At 43.3% G+C, this 26,291-nt stretch overlaps 2 protein-coding genes and 1 pseudogene across 3 annotated transcripts in view; 2 read left to right on the top strand and 1 right to left on the bottom strand.

Moving 5' to 3' along the window:
- The window catches only part of LOC126292035 (amyloid-beta-like protein), a 1,795,419-nt gene that overhangs the window by 1,026,601 nt on the left and 742,527 nt on the right, over nucleotides 1–26,291 (bottom strand). The window lies entirely within an intron of this gene.
- Nucleotides 1–26,291, top strand: part of LOC126292043 (uncharacterized) — a 33,313-nt gene that overhangs the window by 1,919 nt on the left and 5,103 nt on the right. The window contains exons 2-5 of one of the 2 annotated variants that reach the window (XM_049985842.1): nucleotides 2,726–2,832; nucleotides 4,710–4,839; nucleotides 11,805–11,890; nucleotides 19,559–19,733. In XM_049985842.1, coding sequence (XP_049841799.1) covers nucleotides 2,755–2,832; nucleotides 4,710–4,839; nucleotides 11,805–11,890; nucleotides 19,559–19,733 — 469 coding nt within the window. In that variant the 5' untranslated portion in view covers nucleotides 2,726–2,754. The remainder of the gene's footprint in view (nucleotides 1–2,725; nucleotides 2,833–4,709; nucleotides 4,840–11,804; nucleotides 11,891–19,558; nucleotides 19,734–26,291) is intronic. The other variant, XM_049985843.1, reaches the window with a different exon arrangement.
- Nucleotides 15,072–15,188, top strand: LOC126292357 (5S ribosomal RNA; annotated as a pseudogene).

Here is a 26,291-nt window from a genome sequence, read left to right as displayed (position 1 = left end):
CGTCCTTACCATTTACAGTTATTACAGGCTCTAAGGCCGGCAGACCATGGATTACGTACCAACTTCACCGGTCGAGATGGCCGAGCGGTTCTAGGCGCTATAGTCTGGAACCGCGCAACCGCTACGGTCGCAGGTTCGAATCCTGCCTCGGGCATGGATGTGTGTGATGTCCTTAGGTTAGTTAGGTTTAAGTAGTTCCAAGTTCTAGGGGACTGATGACCTGAGAAGTTAAGTCCCATTGCACTAAGAGCCATTTGAGCGTGCCAACTTCGTAAACGAAATATTGCATCATGACGACGAAGATTTTCTGGATCATGTTGTCTTCAGTGATGAATCGACCTTTCACCTTAGTGGAAATGTTAACACTCACAATGTGCACATCTGGGGCTCAGAAAATCCTCAAGAGGTGGTACAAATGCAACGAGATTTCCCTAAAGTGACTGTAATTTGTTTACGGGCCTTTCTTTTATGGTGAACCCGTAACTGGCACTTCTTACCTTGTTACACAAGAGCAATGGCTCTTCCCTCAGTTAGAAGAAGATGAGCCAGAGAACCTCATTTTCCAGCAAGGTGGAGCGCCACCTCACTGGCGTAGCGAAGTACGCGATTGGTAGAACTTCACTGTACCCAAGCGCTGGATACGTCACAAGGGTCCCAATGGCAGGGCTTGCTTTACATGGCCTCCACATTCACCCGACCTAACGGCTTGCGACTTTTTCCTATGGGGCTTCATCAATGATCGTGTGTACGTGGCTCCGCTACCAGCAGACCTCCCTGAACGAAGAAACTGGATTGAAGCAGCTGTTGCTACAACCACTGAAGACACACTTATCAACGTTTAGGAAGAACTCGGCTATAGACTTGATCTGTGCCCTATGACAAATGGTGCTTACACTGAACATTTATAAAGTTCTTGGTAAAACTGTTTGAGCTGCTGTTTCATTTGAAATATCATTTATAACTGTACGTTTAATGTAATAAATATTATAAAGCGATTAAACCCCGATATTCATTTATAAACACTCTGTACTAATCACCTTAAAATCTGATTACACAACAATTAACGACTTTCCAGAGAGCAAGCTGGCATCTTTAGGCAGAGTCACAGGAATCGGAATACGCCATCGAATGAAAACTACACGTTGATTCGTAAAAAATAGATTGTCAGACTAAATTGCGTTCATCAGAGACAGTGGTGTCAGTGTCCCAGGGAAATGTGATATGACCCCTGTTACTCTCTCGGTCGCAGGTTCGAATCCTGCCTCGGGCATTGATGTGTGTGATGTCCTTAGGTTAGTTAGGTTTAAGGAGTTCTAAGTTCTAGGCGACTGATGACCACATATGTTAAGTTCCACAGTGCTCAGAGCCATTTGAACCGTTTGTTACTCTCTACATACGTGAATAAACTGGCGGAAATGGTGAACAGGAATCTGTGGCTCTCTGATGATGTTTTATGTATCGCAAGCTGTCGTCGCTAAGTCTTCGAGTGTTTGGGATCCGCCCCGGTCAGATTAAAGGAATACACCGAACCAGTTCAAAAACGGGTTGTTAGATTTGTTACTGGCAGGCGACTGTAGGACTATTCCACTGCCACCAACGAACATTTAGCCTGAGGACCACCAAGACAAGAAAAACTGGGTCTCGCACGGAGGCATGTACACAATCGTTTATGCCTCGTTCCTTTTGCGAGTGAAACGGGAAAGGAAATTACTAACAGTTGAGTAATGTAATCTCCGCCATACACTGTACGGTAGCTTGCGGTGTTTCTGTGTAGATGTAAATATATTGGTTAACTTCTCTTGCCATCTCTGTGAACGACCATCATATTCGTACTGAACACACCGTACGTTGTGCAACATCCTTGATCAATAGAACTCTCCAGAGTCGAGCATATTTTATGTTTACTATGCTGGCACACATCGATAGGAGAATTTCAAATAGGTTCAAATGGCTCTGAGGACTATGGCACTTAACTTCTGAGGTCATCAGTCCCCTACAACTTAGAACTACTTAAACCTAAGTAACCTAAGGACATTACACATATCCAGGCCCAAGGCAGGATTCGAACCTGCGACCGTAGCAGCAGCGCAGTTCCGGACTGAAGCGCCTAGAACCGCTCGGCCACAGCGGCCGGCCCATATCATCGATTTTATAAGTGGTTTCCTTTGTCGTGAATCGATTGGACGGCCACAGAGCGCTTCATCTTCGGTGCTTGTCTGACCACGTTCTCTTTCATTACTCCAAAAGTGAATGGTGATCAATGTTGGCACAGAGTCCGCGTTAACTTGAATTCGTTTCGATCTGTTTGCCAGTCCAACCTTTCAAATGAAAATGTTCAATAACGGCACGGAACTCTGTTTTCTCTACTATCAATCTCAGGCGACACAGTGACCAATTTAGAGGCCGTCAACAATGAACAGTACGCTGTACATTGTTGAAATTATTTATTCGGTCCTCGGAACAATAAAGCTTGCGAACCATGAAGGCGCTGCAAGAAATTTATCAGACTTATCAAACCACTGCCTGTGCTTATCCTTTCCGCCACTACTCGCACGGAGCCGGTAAGATTCTGCATGGAGCTGACCATCGCTCTCCAGAACACTTCATAACAATCTGCCGTTCGTTCCATGCCGTCGTCTTGATGCTGTAATTTTAGTCGCCAACAGCGTAGCTACTTAAGTATCTGTGAATGAGTAAACCATTGACAGACTTATTTTGTTTTCAGCAGGGAGAAAGGAGAGAGATTGTTAAAGGATGTGCTGCAGGGTTGGCACAGTCTGCTTCTGCATCGATCTGCGCAAGGGCGTAGCAACGATTGCCTGGATCTGGCTGGTGAGTAGTTGCTGTTTCTGCTGTTGGTGATACCGACCGACGTCACAGCACCCTATTTTTTCGCACTAAGTGAGCCACAACAACTCTCTCCACACCACGGGACCTTATGGTGAAACTTACCAGCAAACAACGAGGGAGAAACACAGGGAAAATAGATCAATTACCACGATACATGGTCAATATTTGAAACCTATACAAGGTGTGTCAAAAGGTACAAGGTGTGTCAAAAGGTACAAGGCATGGTGACTGGTAGATAGACACCATATGAGCAAATTCTCCTAATAACCTTATGTTATAAAATGCTTCGTTTGCGTGCTAGCATCTCTGAAATATGGAGAGGGATTTAAGTAGTCTGAACCACGCAAGATAGGTAACAGTAAGGGAGGCACTTTGCATTACTATCAGGTAACACCAGTTTAATTCACTCGCACAGGGTGCTCGATATCACCGCCACCAGTCCAAATACATTTAGTGACCCTTGGCTCTTGCACTCGCTGAGCCTGATGCTACTAGATTTTCAAGTTTGGAGGCAGGCGAAAACCATGGTGTATGAGACAAAAGTGGAGTCACCATAATATCTTGTGGCACAAATACATCTAGCAGCTGGTGTCATCCTTGATATGCCAGGAATCTTTCCAAGGCATCGGCAAGGCATCATCAGCCGATACACAAAATGTATCGAAGTTGTTGATGGTCATCTTGAGCACTTTCCCTAAGTGAGTTGAACTGGTGTTTACTGACAATAATGTTGAATATCTGAATATCTCCTCTACTCCTTGCCCAGCCTGTATGGCCCAAAATGACTACGTTATTCTCCACGTCTCATAGATGCTAGCACGCAAACGAATCATTTTCGAAAACAAGTCAACTAATTGAATACGCTCACATGGTACTCATGTAACATCCATCATGCCTTGTAACGTTCCTTTTGACACACCCTGTTTTCACAAAAAGTTTCTGACAATGGTCATTGGAAAGCATTTGTTGGAATTCTAGTTATGGAGGATACGTAAAACACAGAGAGTGAAACTTCAGCGGATTTTGTACACAAAACTTTCATAATGACTACAGACTCAATCAGAAAATTTATTCCCACTTTTAATAAGCAGGGAGTCAAAGTTTATGTACAAATTGTATATAACCTAGACTGCAATCATAAGAGTCGAAGGACACGTAAGGGACGCAGTGCTAGAGAAGGGAGTGAGATGGAGTTGTAGCTTACCACCAATGGTGTTAAATTCACATAATGAACAAGCACTAAAGGAAATTAGGGGCAAATTTTGGAAGAGAATTGAAGGTCAGGTAGAAAACACAGATCAAAGTCGTTCACGTCAGTGAACTTCCTCGTTTCTACTTGTCTTTGCGCAGATAACCAGTATGACGTCAAGTTGCGGTCTCGGCCTCGGCCTTTAGTTCTTTAGCTTTTGTTGTTGTCAGCTACACACACACACACACACACACACACACACACACACACACACACACATATATGTGTGTGTGTGTGTGTGTGTATGTGTGTGTGTGTGTATCTATCAAAGACCCTGGCGGCAATAAAGCTATACTCATAGCCCAATGACTTAAAAAAAAACACTATTATCGATTCCCTGTAATGGAAAAATAGACAAAAGTCGTGATATTGATACTGTCCCATAAATTTTAACCAGAAAGTAATATTATTTTGGGTATCCGTAGAGAGAACCACGAAAATGGGCAGTGAGGCCAGCTTTTTACCCGAAAAGTCAATATTACTGGGATATCATATTCTCCAGCAACTCTAACTATAGTGTGTTTCTAAATATTACCTGGACTTTAGAAATCTTGTAGTTACTGAAAAGAGAGTGTGTGTATGGGATATAGTGCTGTGGTCTGTTTTCCAGCTTGGGGACGCCATCTTGCTGATCGTGACGTCGATCCTGACGAGACAAGCTTGGGAAGCAATGATACGCAACAGTTGGAGGAACGAAATAGAAAGAGAGGAGAGAGATAGGAAAGCCATCATCTTAGCAGGTGAGGCCAGCCCCGTTACACTCACACATCATTCTTACAGTCAGCCACTTCCCCTGACTCTGTAACGCGATGGAGGCATGTCACCTGCCTCTATAACGCGATAACGCCCCCTAACATCGAATGGTAATCTGGCCACGCCTCCCACCTCCATCTCATGGGTCATCAGGAGGTTCCCTCCACACCATTAACCCCGCCACCTTGTTCGTGTCTGCTGCGTTGGCCGAGCGGTTCTAGGCGCTACAGTCCGCAACCGCACGACTGCTACGGTCACTGGTTCGTATCCTGCCTCGGGCATGGATGTGTGTGATGCCCTTAGGTTACTTATGTTTAAGTATCTGTAAGTTATAGAGGACTGACTACCTCAGGTGTTCGGTCCCATATTGCTCAGAGCCATTTGAACCATTTTTTGAACCTTGTTCGTAAAGATGACACGAATGTAATAATGTCGTATAAACCCAAATCTTCATGTCTTGTGTCGTTCATGCGTGTTCCTGGCCACTGCAACTGCAAAGGTAAATAACGTAGTTTGTGGCCAGCTGTCGTGTGCTAATGTGCTACGGCACACGGTAAATATCGAACTAAAGTTATGCCATTCCAATTTGAATGCAAGACAGGAATTGCACTAAAATTTCGCCGTTTCCCTTACAATGTCAGCTGGTACGCAACTAAAATAGACGAGATCATGCTTTCTAATTCTCTCTCCCCAATAACCAGACACCAGTGAAACCAGAGCTGAAATGAGAATCAGCCACACAAGGAAAAACTCAGAGAGGCGACGCAGCTGTCTGTTTTATACTGCGCATGCTCTGATGTGACGCAATCCCTTGCAACACTGCGGCTACTACATGGCTCACAGCACCAGATCAGTATTTTTCTTTGAAACGGCGCGTGGTGTGTTGTAGAGAGTATGTGAGATATACTTTTGTTTCATTTGACTCCATTTTGCGCAAGTGATCTAAGCATAGACTGGTAATTTGTGCACGCACGTTTGACTCCCACGTAAACTAATGTTTTTTCTTTGTTTTATTTACTCTCCACAACATTGAACTATTAATTATATACTTAAAAAGTCAAATTTGTTATTGTTGTTGTTGTTGTGGTCTTCAGTCCTGAGACTGGTTTGATGCATCTCTCCATGCTACCCTATTTCGTGCAAGTCTCTTCATCTCCCAGTACTTACTGCAACCTACATCCTTCTGAGTCTGCTTAGTGTATTCATCTCTTGGTCTTGCTCTACAATTTTTACCCTCCACGCTGCCTTCCAATGCTAAATTTGTGATCCCTTGATGCCTCAAAACATGTCCTATCAACCGGTCCCTTCTTCTTGTCAAGTTGTGCCACAGACTCCTCTTCTCCCCAATTCTATTCAATACCTCCTCATTAGTTATGTGATCTACCCATCTAATCTTCAGCATTCTCCTGTAGCACCACATTTCGAAAGCTTCTATTCTCTTCTTGTCCAAACTATTTATCGTCCATCTTTCACTACCATACATGGTTACACTCCATACGAATATTTTCAGAAACGACTTCCTGCCGCTTAAATCTATACTCGATGTTAACAAATTTCTCTTCTTCAGAAACGCGTTCCTTGCCATTGCCAGTCTACATTTTATATCCTCTCTACTTCGACCATCATCAGTCATTTTGCTCCCCAAATAGCAAAACTCCTTTAATACTTTAAGTGTCTCATTTCCTAATCTAATTCCCTTAGCATCACCCAACTTAATTCCATGATCCGACTACATTCCATTATCCTCGTTTTGCTTTTGTTGATGTTCATCTTATATCCTCCTTTCAAGACACTGCCCATTCCGTTCAACTGCTCTTCCAAGTCCTTTGCTGTGTCTGACAGAATTACATTGTCGTCGGCGAACCTCAACGTTTTTATTTCTTCTCTATCGACTTTAATACCTACACCGAATTTTACTTTTGTTTCCTTTACTGCTTGCTCAATATACAGATTAAATAAAATCGGGGACAGGCTACAACCCTGTCTCACTCCCTTCCCAACCGCTGCTTCCCTTTCATGCCCCTCGACTCTTTTAACTGCCATCTGGTTTCTGTACAAGTTGCAAATAGCCTTTCGCTCCCTGTATTTTACCCCTGCCACCTTCAGAATTTGAAAGAGAGTATTCCAGTCAACATTGTCAAAACTTTCTGTAAGTCTACAAATGTTAGAAATGTAGGTTTGCCTTTCCTTAATCTATTTTCTAAAATAAATCGTAGGGTCAGTATTGCCTCACGTATTCCAACATTTCTGCGGAATCCAAAATGATCTTCGCCGAGGTTGACTTCTACCAGTTTTTCTATTCGTCTGTAAAGAATTCGTCAACACCTGCTTTCTTTAGGATTGGAATTATTATATTCTTCTTGAAGTCTGAGGGTATTTCGCCTGTCTCATACATCTTGCTCACCAGATGGTGGAGTTTTGTTATGACTGGCTCTGCCAAGGCCGTCAGTTGTCCCAATGGAATGTTGCCTACTCCCGGGGCTTTGTTTCGACTCAGGTGTTTCAGTGCTCTGTCAAACTCTTCACGCAGTATCGTATCCCCCATTTCATCTTCGTCTACATCCTCTTCCATTTCCATAATATTGTCCTCAAGTATATCGCTCTTGGATAGACCCTCTATATACTCCTTTCACCTTTTTGCTTTCCCTCCTTTGCTTAGAACTAGGTCTCCATCTGAGCTCTTGATATTCATACAAGTGGTTCTCTTTTCTCCAAAGGTCTCTTTAATTTTCCTGTGGCAGTATCTATCTTACCCCTAGTGAGATAAGCTTGTACATCCTTACATTTGTCCTCTTGTCACACCTGCTTAGCCATTTTGCACTTCCTGTCGATCTCATTTTTGAGACGTTTGTATTCCTTTTTGCCTGCTTCATTTACTGCGTTTCTATATTTTCTCCTTTCATAAATCTAATTCAATATTTCTTCTGTTACCCAAGGATTTCTACTAGCCCTCGTCTATTTACCTGCTTGATCCTCTGCTGCCTTCACTACTTCATCCCTCAGAGCTACCCATTCCTCCTCCACTGCATTTCTTTTCCCCATTCCTGTCAATTGTTCCCTTATGCTCTCCCTGAAACTCTGTACAACCTCTGGTTTAGTCAGTTTATCCAGGTCCCATCTCCTTAAATTCACACCTTTTTGCAATTTTTTTCAGTTTTAATCTACAGGTCATAACCAATAGATTATGGTCAGATTCCACATCTGCCCCTGGAAATGTTTTACAATTTAAAACCTGGTTCCTATATCTCTGTCTTACCATTATATAATCTATCTGATACCTTCTAGTATCTCCAGTATTCTTCCATGTATACAACCTTCTTTTATGATTCTTGAACCAAGTGTTAGCTATGATTAAGTTATGCTCTGTGCAAAATTCTACCAGGCGGCTTCCTCTTTCATTTCTCTCCCCTAGTCCCTATTCACCCACTACGTTTCCTTCTCTCCCTTTTCCTACTACCGAATTCCAGTCACCCATGACTATTAAATTTTCGTCACCCTTCACTATCTGAATAATTTCTTTTATTTGATCATACATTTCATTAATTTCTTCGTCATCAGCAGAGCTAGTTGGCATATAAACTTGTACTACTGTAGTAGGTGTGGGCTTCGTGTCTGTCTTGGCCACAATAATGCGTTCACTATGCTGTTTGTAGTAGCTTACCAGAACTCCTACTTTTTTATTCATTATTAAACCTACTCCTGCATTACCCCTATTTGATTTTGTATTTGTAACCTTGTATTCACCAGACCAAAAGTCTTGTTCCTCCTGCCACCGAACGTCACTAATTCCCACTATATCTAACTTTAACCTATCCATTTCCCTTTTTATATTTTCTAACCTACCTGCCCGATTAAGGAACCTGACATTCCACGCTCCGATCCGTAGAACGCCAGTTTTCTTTCTCCTGATAACTACGTCCTCTTGTGTAGACCCCGCCCGGAGATCCGAATGGGGGACTATTTTACCTCAGGAATATTTTACCCAAGAGGACGGCATCATCTTTTAACCATACAGTAAAGCTGCATGACCTCGGGAAAAATTACGGCTGTGGTTTCCCCTTGCTTTCAGCCGTTCGCAGTACCAGCACAGCAAGGCCGTTTTGGTTAGTGTTACAAGGCCAGATCAGTCAATCATCCAGACTGTTGCCCTTGCAACTGTTGAAAAGGCTGCTGCCCCTCTTCAGGAACCACACGTTTGTTTGGCCTCTCAACAGATACCCCTCCGTTGTGGTTGCACCTACGGTATGGCCATCTGTATCGCAGAGGCACGCAAGCCTCCTCACCAACGGCAAGGTCCATGGTTCATAGGGGTAGGACAATAAAATTATCATTATCAATGTCCATATTATTCCTATTGCTTTTTCTATGCAAAACTCGTATCTCGCTAGGTCTTTGTCTTTCAGTGCTTTCAGCCAATGTTCTTCTTCAATGCACAGGCTAAAGCGTAGTTTCCGTATAAGAAGGGAAGTTCTAGCTAATCAAAATGACGAAAGTGAAAAATAGGAAATTATTTTAAATCTTGTGGTAACGAAGGGAAATGAACACAAGTCTCGTTCCGTCTACTGCTAAATAACGACGCCAGCAACAGTATTATGTATGCTCAGTTAACCTCCGAAGGCACCGTTGCTAAACTGTTTTGTTTTCCACTCCTGACATCAACGACGAAGGAATTAGAGTACTGTATTTGCACGGTTTGCATGAGTTACTGCAAATGAACTCAAACATTTAAACACGAAAGTCCCTAGGATGCGATTTCAAGCAACGTTGTTTGCTTTCGCGTGTCATTTCTAGTGAAACGCCTGAGCGGTTCGCGAGCCGTAAGTTGGTAGCAGCATGAGAGATAGACGAAACCTTTTCTCACCTGTGTACGTCTAATTCCCTTGACGGTTACATACAAACATATTTTTTGTGTATATCGATGGCAAAATACCTTTAGAATTACGTAAGTTTGGTTCGTCTCTTTGCATAATTAATATTAAAAATCGGTACTACAGTTTTCGATAAACACATATTAATATTATACGATTAGTATCGCTTGCGGTCGAAATTCGACCAACTGCGTCAGTGGACCTGATCTGTGATAGCAAATGTAAAGTATCTTAAAGGTCAAATTTTAGCCGCAAAACTGATCAGTGACAAATGTTGCCTTGAAGCTACGTGTATTCCTGAAATAGTTCTTTGATTTCTCTTTAACTGTCCGATCATTTGAAGGGAGTCTCTATCATACAATGTGTTGAAAAATAATTTTTTTGTTAATTGTGGCAAATTAATTTTTCCCTTATGACAACACAACGTGAATTCCGTTGCATCGTGTAAAGTCACGTCAGTCGCGAAATAATTTGCATTTCAACGTCTACATTGTATATGAATTAAACCGCTATCACAGTTCTCAAAATTACTTGGAAATATGTTCAGTTCACGTTCAACTGTATCTTTCAGAACGACAATAGAATTATCGTTATCAACATCTGCAGTATTCCTATTACTTTCTCTACTCAAAACTTTTGTCTCTCTAGTTTTTCGTCTTGCAGTCTGACTGGTTATGTTCTTCTTTGAGTCACAGCCTAAAACAAATATAGTTTCCTTATAAATAAGGGACGTTTTAGCTATTCAAAATGAAGAAAATCAAAATTCAGAACAATCTAAACATTGTGGTGACTGCGGCAAAGGAACACATATTTAGTTCCGTTTACTCTTAGACCAAAGCCAGTAAAAAAACGACGCTAATAAGTAACATTTGTTGTTACTACGTTTCGTTTTCTAGTGTTGACAACAGCAACGATATAGCAGTTACGACATTGTAGCTATTCGCCACGGGTATGTTACTGCAACATTTAAAAATGAACGTCCCTAGAACGCAACTTCACGAAACGCTGTAACTTACGTGTGTCCTTTCTTCTATAGCACCTAATCGTTAAGTGTAGTAGAAGTTGGTAGCAATGTCAGAGACAAAGGAAAACTTTTTACATGTGTGTCTATTCCCCTTTGCCTCTCCTAATGGCTATGTATACATGTGATTTTTTTTCTTTTCTGAACATTTACGGCATAATTTCTTTGAAATTACATAAGGTTCATTGGCCTTCTTGTGTAATTAATTTTAAAATTCAGTTTTCGATGCTCAGGTATTAATATTATGATTTTGAAACGAAACAGATGCAGTATCATTTTGAACGTCCACACTGCTATTACTTTCTCTATGCAAAAATTATATCTGTCTACGTCCTTCACTCTGACCCCATTTGTATTCTCCTTCTAGGCATACAGTAAAATATAGTTTCTGCATAGTAAGGGCAGTCGGAAGTCGTAGTTATTGAAAATGAAGAAATTAAATATTAGCAACTTACTTCAAATTTTCCTGTAATATCAGCAAATGACCAAACAGTTACTATTACAGAAAAGTAAGCGTAATATCGATGCAATGTACAAAGCTATTTACAGACTTCGTTCCTACGATACGTTGATTTTCACTGCTGACAACATCATCGACCTAGCAGTTGTCGCATTGCAGCTGGCCGGTATGCATGTTTTATTGCAAATGAATCACGTAAACATGAAAGCCCCTAGAATGCGATTTCACTAAATGTTGTCACTTTCGTGTGTCATTTTTACCATAGCACTTAATCGGTGTGCAGGGCAGAGGTTGGTAGCTCTTCAGTTTTCGGTGTTCAGATATTGGAGATTTCAGTGTGTGATAGAGAATAAACACCAGTGTTATGAACGTAAAAGCTTCCACTTAATTTTACCACTCTTAACAGCTATATACACTCATTATTTTTTCTTTGTGTAAAGCTATGGCAAAAGTACCTTTCGGATTATATAGGTATTACTGGTCTCTTTTTAAATTAATATTAAAAATAGGCTCTTCAATTTTCGTGGTCAAGTTTACTATTGTGACATTTGTCAGGATTTATGTAGAGAATTATGTAAGCAAAGAGTGGTTGTGCGGTTGCAGCTTGGTTCTGGTTGGCGGCGGTGGGCATTGCGCTGTCAGGCTTGGGTGTTCTCCTCGACTTCATGCTGGTGAAAGGAGCCACTGACGTGAGTACACTCCGTACACTACACACCACTGCCTACACTACTGGTTCCCATGAGGAGCGGGCTTCGAATCCCGTACAACCGTCCAGCGCTAACTTTCCCACAGACTAAGCAAATGCTGTGCATTTGGTCCTTGGCTGACGCTGAATAATAAAGGATTTGAGTTGTAAATTATCTTGTTTGGGGGAGCCTGTGCTTTTTCATGTTGACATTTCATTCAGCTTTGTCCTTTGTCCGCTTGATTTGCAGTCAATTTTGAAGCCGTAGATGGCTTCATCTTCAGCTACTTCAGCACAGTTGTCGAAATGAAGTAGTCAAATACATATATTTGGTGTTGTGCTGTGGCGTTCTCTAAAGTTGTAAATATAAGAATCAAAGTATTGTACTTACTAAATTAGAGAAACTGTAGTGAGCGGCATCAAAACAGTTTCATCAATCGTGAAATGAAAAGAAGTAAGGCTCACAAGGGACATAATATTGTATACCAGATGATCAAAAAGTCAGTATAAATTTGAAAACTGAATGAATCATGGAATAATGTAGATAGAGAGGTACAAATTGACCCACATGCTTGGAATGACATGGGGTTTTATTAGAACCAAAAAAATACAAACGTTCAAAAAATGTCCGACAGATGGCGCTTCATCTGATCAGAATAGCAATAATTAGCATAACAAAGTAAGACAAAGCAAAGATGGTGTTCTTTACAGGAAATGCTCAATATATCCACCATCATTCCTCAACAAGAGCTTTAGTCGAGGAATAATGTTGAGAGCAGCACTGTAAAGCATGTCCGGAGTTATGGTGAGGCATTGGAGTCGGATGTTGTCTTTCAGCATCCCTAGAGATGTCGGTCGATCACGATACAGTTGCGACTTCAGGTAACCCCAAAGCCAATATTCGCACGGACTGACGTCTGGAGACCTGGGAGGCCAAGCATGACGAAAGTGGCGGCTGAGCACACGATCATCGTGAAACGACGCGCGCTAGAGATCTTTCACGCGTTGAGCAATATGGGGTGGTTCTAATAAAACTCCACGTCATTGCAAACATGTGTGTCAATTTTTACCTCTACATTATTCCGTGGTTTATTAAGTTTTAAAATTTATACAGACTTTTTGATCACCCGGTATATACAGGCAACCTCCGGATACTTTCTTTGAGATATTTTTTAAAATTTGGTATCTGTGTTAGCAGCAAAGTGTCAAATTCAGGTATTATATAGGCTAACTGGGCAATATATTTAACGCCTATAACTTTTCGGCAAGGTATGTAATTTAATTTCCGTATAATAGTTTTCGTATGAAATCTTTAAATTGTCCAGGTATCTTACAAAATGTTAAATGGACACAAGCAAAGTATAAAATTATAATGGAACAACATGTTCCAACTAGAAATTTGTGTGTTTACTGTAAGCTAAATTACGTATGAAAACTATATTTCTATGAGTCTGAAAATTAGCTTCTCCTGAGGTCGATGTGTTTCAATACTTTTTAACCACTGCTAATACGTAATAAACAGCTGAAGGAAAAGTTTTTAACAATTACTGGAAACATGTAATAAACAATAACTGATTATCTCGATCTTTTGTCAGAAAAACACTGTTTGTTGAAGAATGATTCCTCATTGTCTATAGCTCCCTGTAAAATCACATTGCACATGCATCAACCAGAACATTTTCACAGTCATCACATGTGGCCTCTGATTTAGTGACCTTTACATTGCGTCTCATTCCAACTAAACTTGACTGGTACAGCAATGATGTATGGACCTTGTAACTGACGAAATATTTAAATTGTCTTGCTTCCATACTATGCCTTAAACGTAACCGGAATTCGATTAAATGTCTAGGCATAGTATTAAATACGATATATTTGATATCCTGTCTAATCGTTTTTGGTGTTTTATATAAACTGAGGTGACAAAGACCATGGGAGAGTGATATAGAGGTATAAAGATGGCAGTAGCATTGCATACACAAAGTATTAAAGATTAGAATATTGGCGCAGCTGTCATCTGAACTCAGATGATTCATGTGAAAACGTTTCCGACAAAATTATGGCCGGACGACGAGAATTAACTGACTTTGAGCGCAGAATGGTGGTTGGAGCTAGATGCATGGGACATATCATTTCGGAAATCGTTAGATCAATTCAGTATACCGAGAACCAAAGTGTCAAAAGCGCGCCGAGAATATCAAATTTCAGGCATTACCTCTCACCACGGACAACGCAGTGGCCGACGGCCTTCACGTAACAACCGTAAGCAGCAACTTAGACTTGTCAATGCTAGGAGAGAAGCAACACTGCCTGAATGGGGGACGTATGATGAACGCACCCTTTAGGACAGTGCGGCGAAATTTGGCCTTAATGGGCTAAGGCACCAAACGACAGACACGGGTGCCTTTGCTAATAGCACAACGCCTGCGGCGCCTATCCAAGGCTTGTGACCATATCTGTTGCATCCTAGAAGACTGGAAAATCGTGGCCTACTCAGATGAACACCGACTTAAGTCGGTAAGAGCTGATGGTAGGTTCGAGCGTGGTGCAGGTCCCACGAAGCAATGAACCCAAGTTGTTAACAAGACGCTATGCAAGCTGAAGGTGGCTCCATAATGGTGTTGCCTGTGTTTATTTGGAATGGACTCGGTCCTATGTTCCAATTAAACCGACCATTGACTGGAAATGGTTGTGTTCGGATACTTGGAGATAATGTGCAGCCATTGAGGGACTTCATATTCCCAGAAAACGATGGAATTATTATGGATGACTATGTTCCATATCACCGGGCCGCTATTGTTGGCGATTAGTTTAAAGGACATTGAGGATAATTCCAGCGAATGATCTGCCCACGCCGGCCGCTGTGACAGAGCGGTTGTCGGTATTTCAGGCCGGAACGGCGCTGCTGCTACGGTCGCAGGTTCGAATCCTGCCTCGAGCATGGATGTGTGTGATGTCCTTAGGTTAGTTAGGTTTAAGTAGTTCTGACTCCAAGGAAATGATGACCTCAGATGTTAAGTCCCACAGTGCTTAGAGCTAGTTGAACCATTTTTTTGATCTGGCCACCGGATCACTCGACATTGATCCCTTAGAACATTTATGTGGCATAATCGAGATGTCAGTTTGCGCACAAAATCCTGCGCCTGCAACAGTTTTGCAATTATGGACGGCTATAGAAGCAGCATGGCAACGGCCTTGCCGCAGCGGATACACCGGTTCCCGTGCGATCGCCGAAGTTAAGCGCTGTCGGCGTAGTCGGCACTTGGATGGGTGACCATCCAGACCGCCATGCGCTGTTGCCATTTTTCGGGGTGCACTCAGCCTCGTGATTCCAACTGAGGAGCTACTCGACCGAATAGTAGCGACTCCGGTCAAGAATACCATCATAACGACCGGGAGAGCGGTGTGCTGACCCCACGCCCCTCCTATCTGCATCCTCCACGGAGGATGGCACGGCGGTCGGATGGTCCCGGTAGGCCACTTGTGGCCTGAAGACGGAGTTCTTTTTTTTTATAGAGGCAGCACTGTTCAGTATTTTTGCCATGGACTTCCAACGACTTGTCGAGTCCATGGCATGTCGAGTTTCTGCACTGTGCCGGGCAAAAAGGTATTCCATGAGTTTTCTCGCCTCACAGGCATTCCACATTATGCTGGAGTTCACAGTTTTTCGGTAGTGTGTGCATTGACAGGACTCAGCTGTGTATAGCAATGGAAGAATAATACACTACTGGCCATTAAAATTGATACACCACGAAGATGTGCTACAGACGCGAAATTTAACCGACAGCAAGAAGATGCTGTGATACGCAAATGTTTAGCTTTTCAGGGCATTCACACAAGGTTGGCGACGGTGACAACACCTACAACGTGCTGACATGAGGAAAGTTCCCAACCGATTTCTCATACACAAACACCAGTTGATCGGCGTTGCCTGGTGAAACGTTGTGACGCCTCGTGTAAGGGGGAGATATGCGTACCATCACGTTTCCGACTTTGATAAAGGTCGGATTGTAGCCTATCGCGATTGGGATCTATTGTATCGCAACATTGGTGCTCGCGTTGGTCGAGATCCAATGACTGTTAGCAGAATATGGAATCGGTGGGTTTCAGGGGGGTAATACGGAATGTCGTGCTGGATCCCAACGGCCTCGTATCACTAGCAGTCGAGATGACAGGCATGTTATCCGCATGGCGGTAACGGATCGTGCAGCCACGTCTCGATCCCTGTGTCAAAAGATGGGGACGTTAGCAAGACAACAACCATCTGCATGAACAGTTTGACGACGTTTGCAGCAGCATGGACTATCAGCTCGGAGACCATGGCTGCGGTTAGCCTTGACGCTGCATCACAGACAGGAGCGCCTGCGATGGTGTACTCAACGACGAACCTGGGTGCGCGAATGGCAAAACGTCATTTTTTCGGATGAATCCAGGTTCTGTTTACAGCATCGTGATGGTCGCATCCGTGTTTGGCGACATTGCGGTGAACGCACATTGGAAGCGTGTATTCGTCATCGCCATACTGGCGTATCACCCGGCGTGCTGGTATGTGGTGCCATTGGATACACGTCTCAGTCACCTCTTGTTCGCACTGACGGCACTTTGAACAGTGGACGTTACATTTGAGATGCATTACGTTCCGTGGCTTTACCCTTCATTCGATCCCTGCGAAACTCCACATTTCAGCAGGCTAATGCACGATCGCAAGTTGCAGGTCCTGTACGGGCCTTTCTGGATACGGAAAATGTTCGACTGCTGCCCTGTCAGGAACATTCTCCAGATCTCTCACCAACTGAAAACCTCTGGCCAATGGTGGCCGAGCAAATGGCTCGTCACAATACACCAGTCAATACTTTTGATGAGCTGTGGTATCGTGTTTCATCTAAACGGGCAGCTGTACCTGTACACGCCATCCAAGCTCTGTTTGACTCAATGCTCAGGCGTATCAAGGCCGTTATTACGGTTAGTGGTGGTTGTTCTGGGTAGTGGTTTCTCAGGATCTATGCACCCAAATTCCGTGAAAACGTGATCACATGTTAGTTCTAGTATAATATGTTCGTCCAATGAATACCAGTTGATCATCTGCATTTCTTCTTGGTGTAGCAATTTTAGTGGCCAGTAGTGTAGATTCCTAATAATCTAATCGCCTTAGTGAAACCTGCTCCATAGCTCAAGATATAGAATATGCTACCAAGTGCTCTGTCCACAATAAAAAGGAATAAGGCAGAGAGACTCATTCGCTTGTGTACTGTAGAATATAGCCTTTGAATAGGTTAGGTGAGGTGCAGACATCAATAGAATGAAGGCTATCTTGTATAAATCAGCAGATGAGGTATATATAACGTTTCCTGGTAAAACATGCTTTGTAACGAAACAATTACAATTTTATTTATATATATAGGCACTGATTACGTCTGTGGACTCTGAATAATAATAGAATAGAGACAATTACGTTATATTTTGTATTTGTAAAGGATTAAGTACTGGATTTGTGAAATAATATCTGTGTCGGCAGGTTCTGAAACCGCTCCAGAAAAGAATTAGTAAAGAAAAATTCAGAGATTTCAGCCATTGCATAAATAGTAGTGTAATAACAATAATGTCTTTGTCTCCTTCTTGGAGTCACGTAGAGAGGAGGAACCTGTGACGCTATGTTTAACACTTAGGTGGCTTTCATTTTCAAGATTGTAAGCAGGACGCCATTATGCGCTGATTATAAAGAAAGGTGTGTGAACTAGTTATTATTCGAGTTTTAAATATAGTTATTTAATGAGAATTTGCGTGTTATTATTAGAAAGTTTGCCTGGTATTTTAGCCATTTATTTAAGACATTTTCAGCTTTTTCAGCAGTGTTCGTGGTGCAGAGCTGCGTCACGGCGTAACGAGCCGCCGGCGCGGCAGATTCAAATATGATAATAAGGGCAATCATACGGCAATAAGCGGACAGGCAGAACGTGAATTTAAAATTGTTTCTCACAGCAGTTCGAGATCGGAGTACAAAGCAGCAGATTTTACGTTGTGTTTCACAGGCGCACGCGGGCTGCTAATATTGTAAACTTTAACAGTGTCAAAGTTAAAATACTTTCATGTTCCAAAAGGAAATCTAGCTAAACAAAAATTATCGACTGGTAAAACTTATAGAAACATCATTTTCTTGTTAATAATGATAGTCTCATTCTCTAGGGTAAGCCGTGGCACTGATTAATAATTACTGTTGACGAAAAATCCACTGCAAGGTTTGAAGTTCTTTAAGCATTGCGTTCGGAAACTTCATTATTTTTGATAACAGAAATAATTTCAGAACATTTTTACGATAGTTGCAGCAGAGAGGGATATGTTGTGCATTCTACTGAGTTACAGTAACAAAACTATTCATTTAATAAGAAGCCAGTTCCAGTATAGTAATAATTAATCTCATTTGTTCGCAACGTACTATTAACCAAAATGAACCAGTGTACAGAAAAAATAGTGGAGTGCGAAATACAGGATGTTACAAAAGGGTACGGCCAAACTTTCAGGAAACATTCCTCACACACAAAGAAAATATGTTATGTGGACATGTGTCCGGAAACGCTTAATTTCCATGTTAGAGCTCATTTTAGTTTCGTCAGTATGTACTGTACTTCCTCGATTCACCGCCATGATTTCATACGGGATACTCTACCTGTGCTGCTACATCATGTGCCTTTACAAGTACGGCACAACATGTAGTTCATGCACGATGGAGCTCCTGCACATTTCAGTCGAAGTGTTCGTACGCTTCTCAGCAACAGATTCGGTGACCGATGGATTGGTAGAGGCGGACCAATTCCATGGCCTCCACGCTCTCCTGACCTCAACCCTCTTGATTTTCAGTTATGGGGGCATTTGAAAGTTCTTGTCTACGCAACCCCGGTACCAAATGTAGAGACTTTTCGTGCTCGTATTGTGGACGGCTGTGATACAATACGCCATTCTCCAGGGCTGCATCAGCATATCAGGGATTCCATGCGAAGGAGGGTGGATGCATGTATTCTCGCTAACGGAGGACATTTTGAACACATCCTGTAACAAAGTGTTTGAAGTCACGCTGGTACGTTCTGTTGCTGTGTGTTTCCATTCCATGATTAATGTGATTTGAAGAGAAGTAATAAAATGACCTCTAACATGGAAAGTAAGCATTTCCGGACACATGTCCACATAACATATTTTCTTTCTTTGTGTGTGAGGAATGTTTCCCGAAAGTTTGGCCGTACCTTTTTGTAACACCCTGTATAGACGCAATGTCCTCTGATTCGGAGGAGGGTCGTGGCGTCGTGTGGTCGCAACGTTTCGACGGGTTTCCTGGTCGTCATCTTCAGGTGAAGTTCGAGTCTGCTATTCAGTGGCTGTAAAGGAGAGAACTTGAGCTGAAGGTGACGAGCAGGAAACGTTGGCATAACATGACACCAGAACTCTTCTGGTAAACCGGAAATACCTCTACCCTCTACCACGTTCTTAAACTTTTAGGTCATTGGTGTATCACAAAACATAAAGAGTAATGCTACAACGGAACGGGACTTTGCTTTTGATTCACCTCATTCTTCACCTCTCCCATCAGCTGCCTTAGAAAAATTACCCCCCCCCCTCTCCCCCCCCCCCATCCCGCCACTCCACTCACCCACGCCGCTCACACAGTGACTGTGCATCGCAGGTTAAGTCTCCGCCGCGGAAACGGCGCAACTTGCTTCAAGGCTGGATGGCGGCGTACGGCGTGGTGTACGCACTCGGGGTGGTGACAGCCGTCTTGAGCGTCCCCGTCTTGTTCCTCCTCAGCCCTACCCCGCACCACGCCTTCGCCACGGCAGCCGGCATCCTACTGCACGCAGGTGAGCAATGCGACCGCCAGCTAGCGACACAGCGCTATTTCCATTGCATCTCAGCGCGAGATAGGTACTCATGCGCCAACATACGCTACCAATATGTTCCAAAACGACGCGCATAAAAACGGGACTTTTCTGGGGCGTATTCCTCGTATTCCGTTAGTCACAGTGTGGTGTGCGTACTGTAAGACCTTCGGTACACACACCATCAGATTATCTGACTTGTCGCTCTAACGAAGTAGGCGAGTGTCAGCAATATGTCTCGTGGTCTTATCGTGGAGTGTTTATTTTCTGCCGTTAGGACGATAGAAATGCCACTTGCACGCTTAGAGTAGCAGATTAACGGTGACCATCTTTAAACAGAACTTGATTAATTTTCACACACATTTATTAAAATAATAAAAAGCATAAACCTTACTTAACTTGATTCTGGGTGCTATTTACAACTGACAATCTGAAGTTCCTTTGGTCTTGGTACGTTAATCCTATTCTCACATATCTCTGATACATGACAAAGAGTCTATACATTTCTTTTCATGGCTATGTACAGGAATATGATAATCTTATTAGGCGCAGACTGAAACTTTACTATAGGCTGGCGCAGACAAATGCAGACTGACTAATCGGAGATCTGTACACTCATTATAATACCTCGCGCGTTCAGGTATCACTGCGCGAGTGTGATTCGCGAGGAGAAAAGGTTCTACGTTAGCAGCAATCTCATTGGTTGCGTTACATATTAATACGCGGATGGGCGGAAGCAGAATTTGTTCCGTCTCTAAGTCGGCGCCATTTCGTAGTGCGGAGACGGACGAGCGCTTAACCTGTGCTGTTGTGCTTAGCGGTGCGCGCTCTAGTGGGAAAGTTGTGTTCGCGCTGACTACGCGGAACTATGTACACAACACACAGAAAGGTAAATTGAAGATGTGTTAGATGGCGGTCAGTTTGGCTCTAGGAAAGGTAAAGGCACCAGAAACTCACTTTGACGTTGCAGTTGATTATGGAAGCAAGAGTGAAGAGAAATCAAGAGGCGTTTAGCGGATTTGTCGATTTGGAAAAAGTGTTCGACAATGTAAATTGGTGAAAGATGTTCGAAATTCTGAGAAAATTACGTGTAAGCTTCAGTGAAAGACAGTTAACACACAGTACGTGCAAGAACCAAAAAGGAACAATAAGACTAGAAGACCAAGAACGAAGTCTCGAATTAAAAAGAGTGTAAGGCATGGATGTAGTCCTTCACCCATGGTGTTCAATCTATACGACGAAGAAGCAATGATAGAAATAAAAGAGGTTCCAGAGTGGGATTAAAATTCCAGACGGAAGGACGTAAGTGTTAACACCCACTGATAGCATTCCTGTCCTCAGTGAAAGTGAAGAAGAGTTACAGGATGCACGGAATGGGACGTACAGTCTAACAAACATATAATATGGATTGAGAGTAAACACAGAAGAGACGAAAGTAATGAGTAGCAGCAGAGATGAGAGCAACGAGAATCTTAACATCAGAACTGATGAGCATGAAGTAGATGAGGTTAAGACATTCTGAAACTTCCTGGCAGATTAAAACTGTGTGCCGGACCGAGACTCGAACTCGGGATCTTTTCCTTTCAAGCCTGAGTAGCTCAGATGGTAGAACACTTGCCAGCGAAAGGCAAAGGTCCCGAGTTCGAGTCTGCGTCCTGCACATAGTTTTAATCTGCCAGGAAGTTTCATATCAGCGAACGCTCCACTGCAGAGCGAAAATCTCATTCTTAAGACATTCTGCTAGCTAGGTGGCAAAATAACCTACGACAGATTGAGTAACGAGAACATAAAAAGCAGCCCAGAATGCGAAAGAGGACATTTCTGCCCAAGAGAAGTATGCTAGCGTCAAACATAGGTCTTAATCTGAAGAATAAATTTCTGAGAATGTATGATCGGGGCTCAGCATTGTATGGTAGTGAAGTGTGGACTGTGGAAAAACGAAGCAGAAGAGAATCGAAGTATTTCAGATGTGGTGCTACAGAAGAAGTTGAAAATTAAGTGGACTGATAAGGTAACGAATGAGGGAGTAATATGTGGAAAACACCGACAAGAAGGAGGGAGAGGCCGGCAGCGGTGGCCGAGCGGTTCTGGACGCTTCAGTCCTGAACCGCCGCGACTGCTACGGTCGCAAGTTCGAATCCTGCCTCGGACAGGGATGTGTATGATGTCCTTAGGTTAGTTAGCTTTAAGTAGTTCTAAGTTCTAGGGGACTGATGACCTCAGATGTTAAGTCCCATAGTGCTCAGAGCCATTTGAACCATTTTTTTGAAGGAGGTAGAGGATGACATCACATCTTTTAAGACATCAACGAATAACTTCGTTGGAACTAGAGGGAGCTGCAGAGGGTAACAACTGAAGTGTAAAGTATATGGTGGCTACCAGTCTAGAAATATTTTATGGAATTGGTTTAAAAAATTTATTTCAAAGGCCCTAGTTAGATCTTTCTCGCAGAGCAACTTCGGCTGTGCCTACGTGATACAAGGTGTCTGTCTTTGAGAGCCGAGGCAGTTCTGCCCAGTTGAAGCTGCTCACAAGGAGACGCCTCGAGCCTTCTGTTAGCGAATTCACGCCATCGGTTTTAGCTAATAGCGTGCGTGGGTCACGTATGTGGACGCTGGGAAATTCTGTAGTCCAGAACACAGTTGCTTAGTTTCCTTGTAATCTAGACCTCGAGCAGAACATACGTCTTTTTTTGGGGTGGGGGGGAAGGGGGGGAGGCGGCGCCTCCGACTGTGCGTTTCACGACCGGCCGCCGACCGGCCTCCCCTTCCTCTGCCCACTTATTTAGTTCATCGACCTCCTAGACTGGCCAAAACCAGGTAACTTCCGATCCTAGGCGCGCCCTTTGTGTTCCGTACACTGAAATATGTTGTTGTTGTGGTCTTCAGTCCTGAGACTGGTTTGATGCAGCTCTCCCATGCCACTCTATCCTGTGCAATCTTCTTCATCTCCCAGTACCTACTGCAGCCCACATACTTCTCAATCTGCTTACTGTACTCATCTCTTGGTCCCCCTCTACGATTTTTACCCTCCACGCTGCCCTCCAGTACTAAATTGATGACCCCTTGATGCCTCACAACATGTTCTACCAACCGATCCCTTCTTCTAGCCAAGTTGTGCCACAAACTCCTCTTCTCCCCAATTCTATTCAATACCTTCTCATTAGTTATGTGATCTACCCATCTAATCTTCAGCATTCTTCTGTAGCACCACATTTCGAAAGCTTCTATTCTCTTCTTGTCTAAATTATTTATCGTCCACGTTTCACTTCCATACATGGCTACACTCCATAGAAGTACTTTCAGAAACGACTTCCTGACACTTAAATCAATACTGGATGTTAACAAATTTCTCTTCTTCATAAACGCTTTCCTTGTCATTGCTAGTCTACATTTTATATCCTCTCTACTTCGACCATCATCAGATATTTTCCTCCCCATATAGCAAAACTCCTTTACTACTTTAAGTGTCTCATTTCCCAATCTAATTCCCTCAGCATCACCCGACTTAATTCGACTACATTCCATTATCCTCGTTTTGCTTTTGTTGATGTTCATCTTATACCCTCCTTTCAAGACACTGTCCATTCTGCTCTACTTCTCTTCCAGGTCCTTTTTCTGTCTCTGACAGAATTACAATGTCATCGGCGAACCTCAAAGTTTTTATTTCTTCTCCGTGGATTTCAATACCTACTTCGAATTTTTCTTTTGTTTCCTTTACTGCTTGCTCAATATACAGATTGAATAGCATCGGGGACAGGCTACAACCCTGACTCACTCCCTTCCCAACCACTGCTTCCCTTTCATGTCCCTCGACTCTTATAAATGCCATTTGGTTTCTGTAGAAATTGTAAATAGCCTTTCGCTCCCTGTATTTTACCCCTGCCACCTTCAGAATTTGAAAGAGAGTATTCCAGTCAACATTGTCAAAAGCTTTCTCTAAGTCTACAAATGCTGGAAACGTAGCTTTGTGTTTCCTTAATCTTTCTTCTAAGATAAGTCGTAGGGTCAGTATGGCCTCACGTGTCCCCATATTTCTACGGAATCCAAACTGATCTTCGCCGAGGTCAGATTCTACTAGTTTTTCCATTCGTCTCCAAAGAATCCGCTTTCGTATTTTGCAGCCGTGACTTATTAAACTGATAGTCCAGTAATAATCTGTCAGCACCTGCGTTCTTTGGGATTCTAATTATTATATTCTTCTTGAAGTCTGAGGGAATTTCGCCTGTCTCATACACCTAGCTCACCAGACGGTAGAGTTTTGTCAGGACTGGCTCTCCCATGGCCGTCAGTAGTTCCAATGGAATGTTGTCTACTCCTGGGGCCTTGTTTCGACTTAAGTGTTTCAGTGCTCTGTCAAACTCTTCTCACAGTATCATATCTCCCATTTCATCTTCATTTACATCCTCTTTCATTTCCATAATATTGTCCTGAAGTACATCGCCTTTGTATAGACCCTCTATATACTCCTTCCATCTTTCTGCTTTCCCTTCTTTGCTTAGAGTTGGGTTTCCATCTGAGCTCTTAATATTCATACAAGTGGTTCTCTTTTCTCCAAAGGTCTCTTTAATTTTCCTGTAGGCAGTACCTATCTTACCCCTCGTGAGGTAAGTCTCTACATCCTTACATTTGTCCTCTAGCCATCCCTGCTTAGCCAATTTGCACTTCCTGTCGATCTCATTTTTGAGACGTTTGTATTCCTTTTTGCCTGCTTCACTTGCTGCATTTTTGTATTTTCTCCTTTCATCAATTAAGTTCAATATCTCTTCTGTTACCCAAGGGTTTCCACTAGCCGTCATCTTATTACCTACTTGATCCTCTGCTGCCTTCACTACTTCATCCCTCAAAGCTACCCCTTCTTCTTCTACTGTATTTCTTTCCCGCATTCCTGTCAACTGTTCCCTTATGCTCTCCCTGAAACTCTGTACAACCTCTGGTTCTTTCAGTTTATCCAGGTCCCATCTCATTAAGTTCCCACCTGAAATATATTCTCCTTATTTTATCTAAGTTCCTTCACGGCAGCTCTGGATGTCCACTCACAAGTCCTGACCGCTCAGTCCTGACTGCTCGACACTGCCGCCGTAAGCTGGATGCAGTAACCTCCTTCCCCCTTCCCTGACCATGTACAAAAGGCACAGATTGGAATATATGAAGGAAATAATTGAGGATGTAAGTTGCAAATGCTGCTCAGATGAAAAGATTGGCCCAGGAGAGGAGTTCGTGGTGGGTCGTTTCAAACCTATCAGAACACTGACTTATTGGACGCCGCTCGTACAAACTAGAGATGGGCTAAGTCGTTCATCTTTGGGAGACTAGTTCACTGCTGATCGTTCTTTTTTGGGAACCGTTCATTTTTACTCGTTCACCGTTCATTTGTGCTTGGTATATGGTTCTTATGAAAAACTGAAAACTAGTCGTGTAGGTGACTGAAGGATGGAGGGCACTAAGAGAGGGCACTTGCCTTCCCCCTGGAGTCTGAATTCTTACACGCTTTTAGAAGTAATTTTTGTGGTTCTGCAGAACCTCTCGTTTAGCCAGCTGTAGCGTTGTGTGGCTGATCGCAGGTATATAATATAGGTTGGCGCGCGGAAAACCGGTCCCGCGTACACACTGCTCGCCAATTACGAACTACACTCCTGGAAATTGAAATAAGAACACCATGAATTCATTGTCCCAGGAAGGGGAAACTTTATTGACACATTTCTGGGGCCAGATACATCACATGATAACACTGACAGAACCACAGGCACATAGACACAGGCAACACAGCATGCACAATGTCGGCACTAGTACAGTGTATATCCACCTTTCGCAGCAATGCAGGCTGCTATTCTCCCATGGAGACGATCGTAGAGATGCTGGATGTAGTCCTGTGGAACGGCTTGCTATGCCATTTCCACCTGGCGCCTCAGTTGGACCAGCGTTCGTGATGGACGTGCAGACCACGTGAGACGACGCTTCATCCAGTCCCTAACATGCTCAATGGGGGACAGATCCGGAGATCTTGCTGGCCAGGGTAGTTGACTTACACCTTCTAGAGCACGTTGGGTGGCACGGCATACATGCGGACGTGCATTGTCCTGTTGGAACAGCAAGTTCCCTTGCCGGTCTAGGAATGGTAGAACGATGGGTTCGATGACGGTTTGGATGTACCGTGCACTATTCAGTGTACCCTTGACGATCACCAGAGGTGTGCGGCCAGTGTAGGAGATCGCTCCCCACACCATGATGCCGGGTGTTGGCCCTGTGTGCCTCGGTCGTATGCAGTCCTGATTGTGGCGCTCACCTGCACGGCGCCAAACACGCATACGACCATCATCGGCACCAAGGCAGAAGCGACTCTCATCGCTGAAGACGACACGTCTCCATTCGTCCCTCCATTCACGCCTGTCGCGACACCACTGGAGGCGGGCTGCACGATGTTGGGGCGTGAGCGGAAGACGGCCTAACGGTGTGCGAGACCGTAGCCCAGCTTCATGGAGACGGTTGCGAATGGTCCTCGCCGATACTCCAGGAGCAACAGTGTCCCTAATCTGCTGGG

Source organism: Schistocerca gregaria, chromosome 9, assembly GCF_023897955.1.
Source record: "Schistocerca gregaria isolate iqSchGreg1 chromosome 9, iqSchGreg1.2, whole genome shotgun sequence".
In the NCBI taxonomy this organism is placed as follows: domain Eukaryota; kingdom Metazoa; phylum Arthropoda; class Insecta; order Orthoptera; family Acrididae; genus Schistocerca; species Schistocerca gregaria.
Note: the sequence above shows the minus strand (reverse complement) of the source record. Positions and strands in the feature narration are given on the sequence as shown.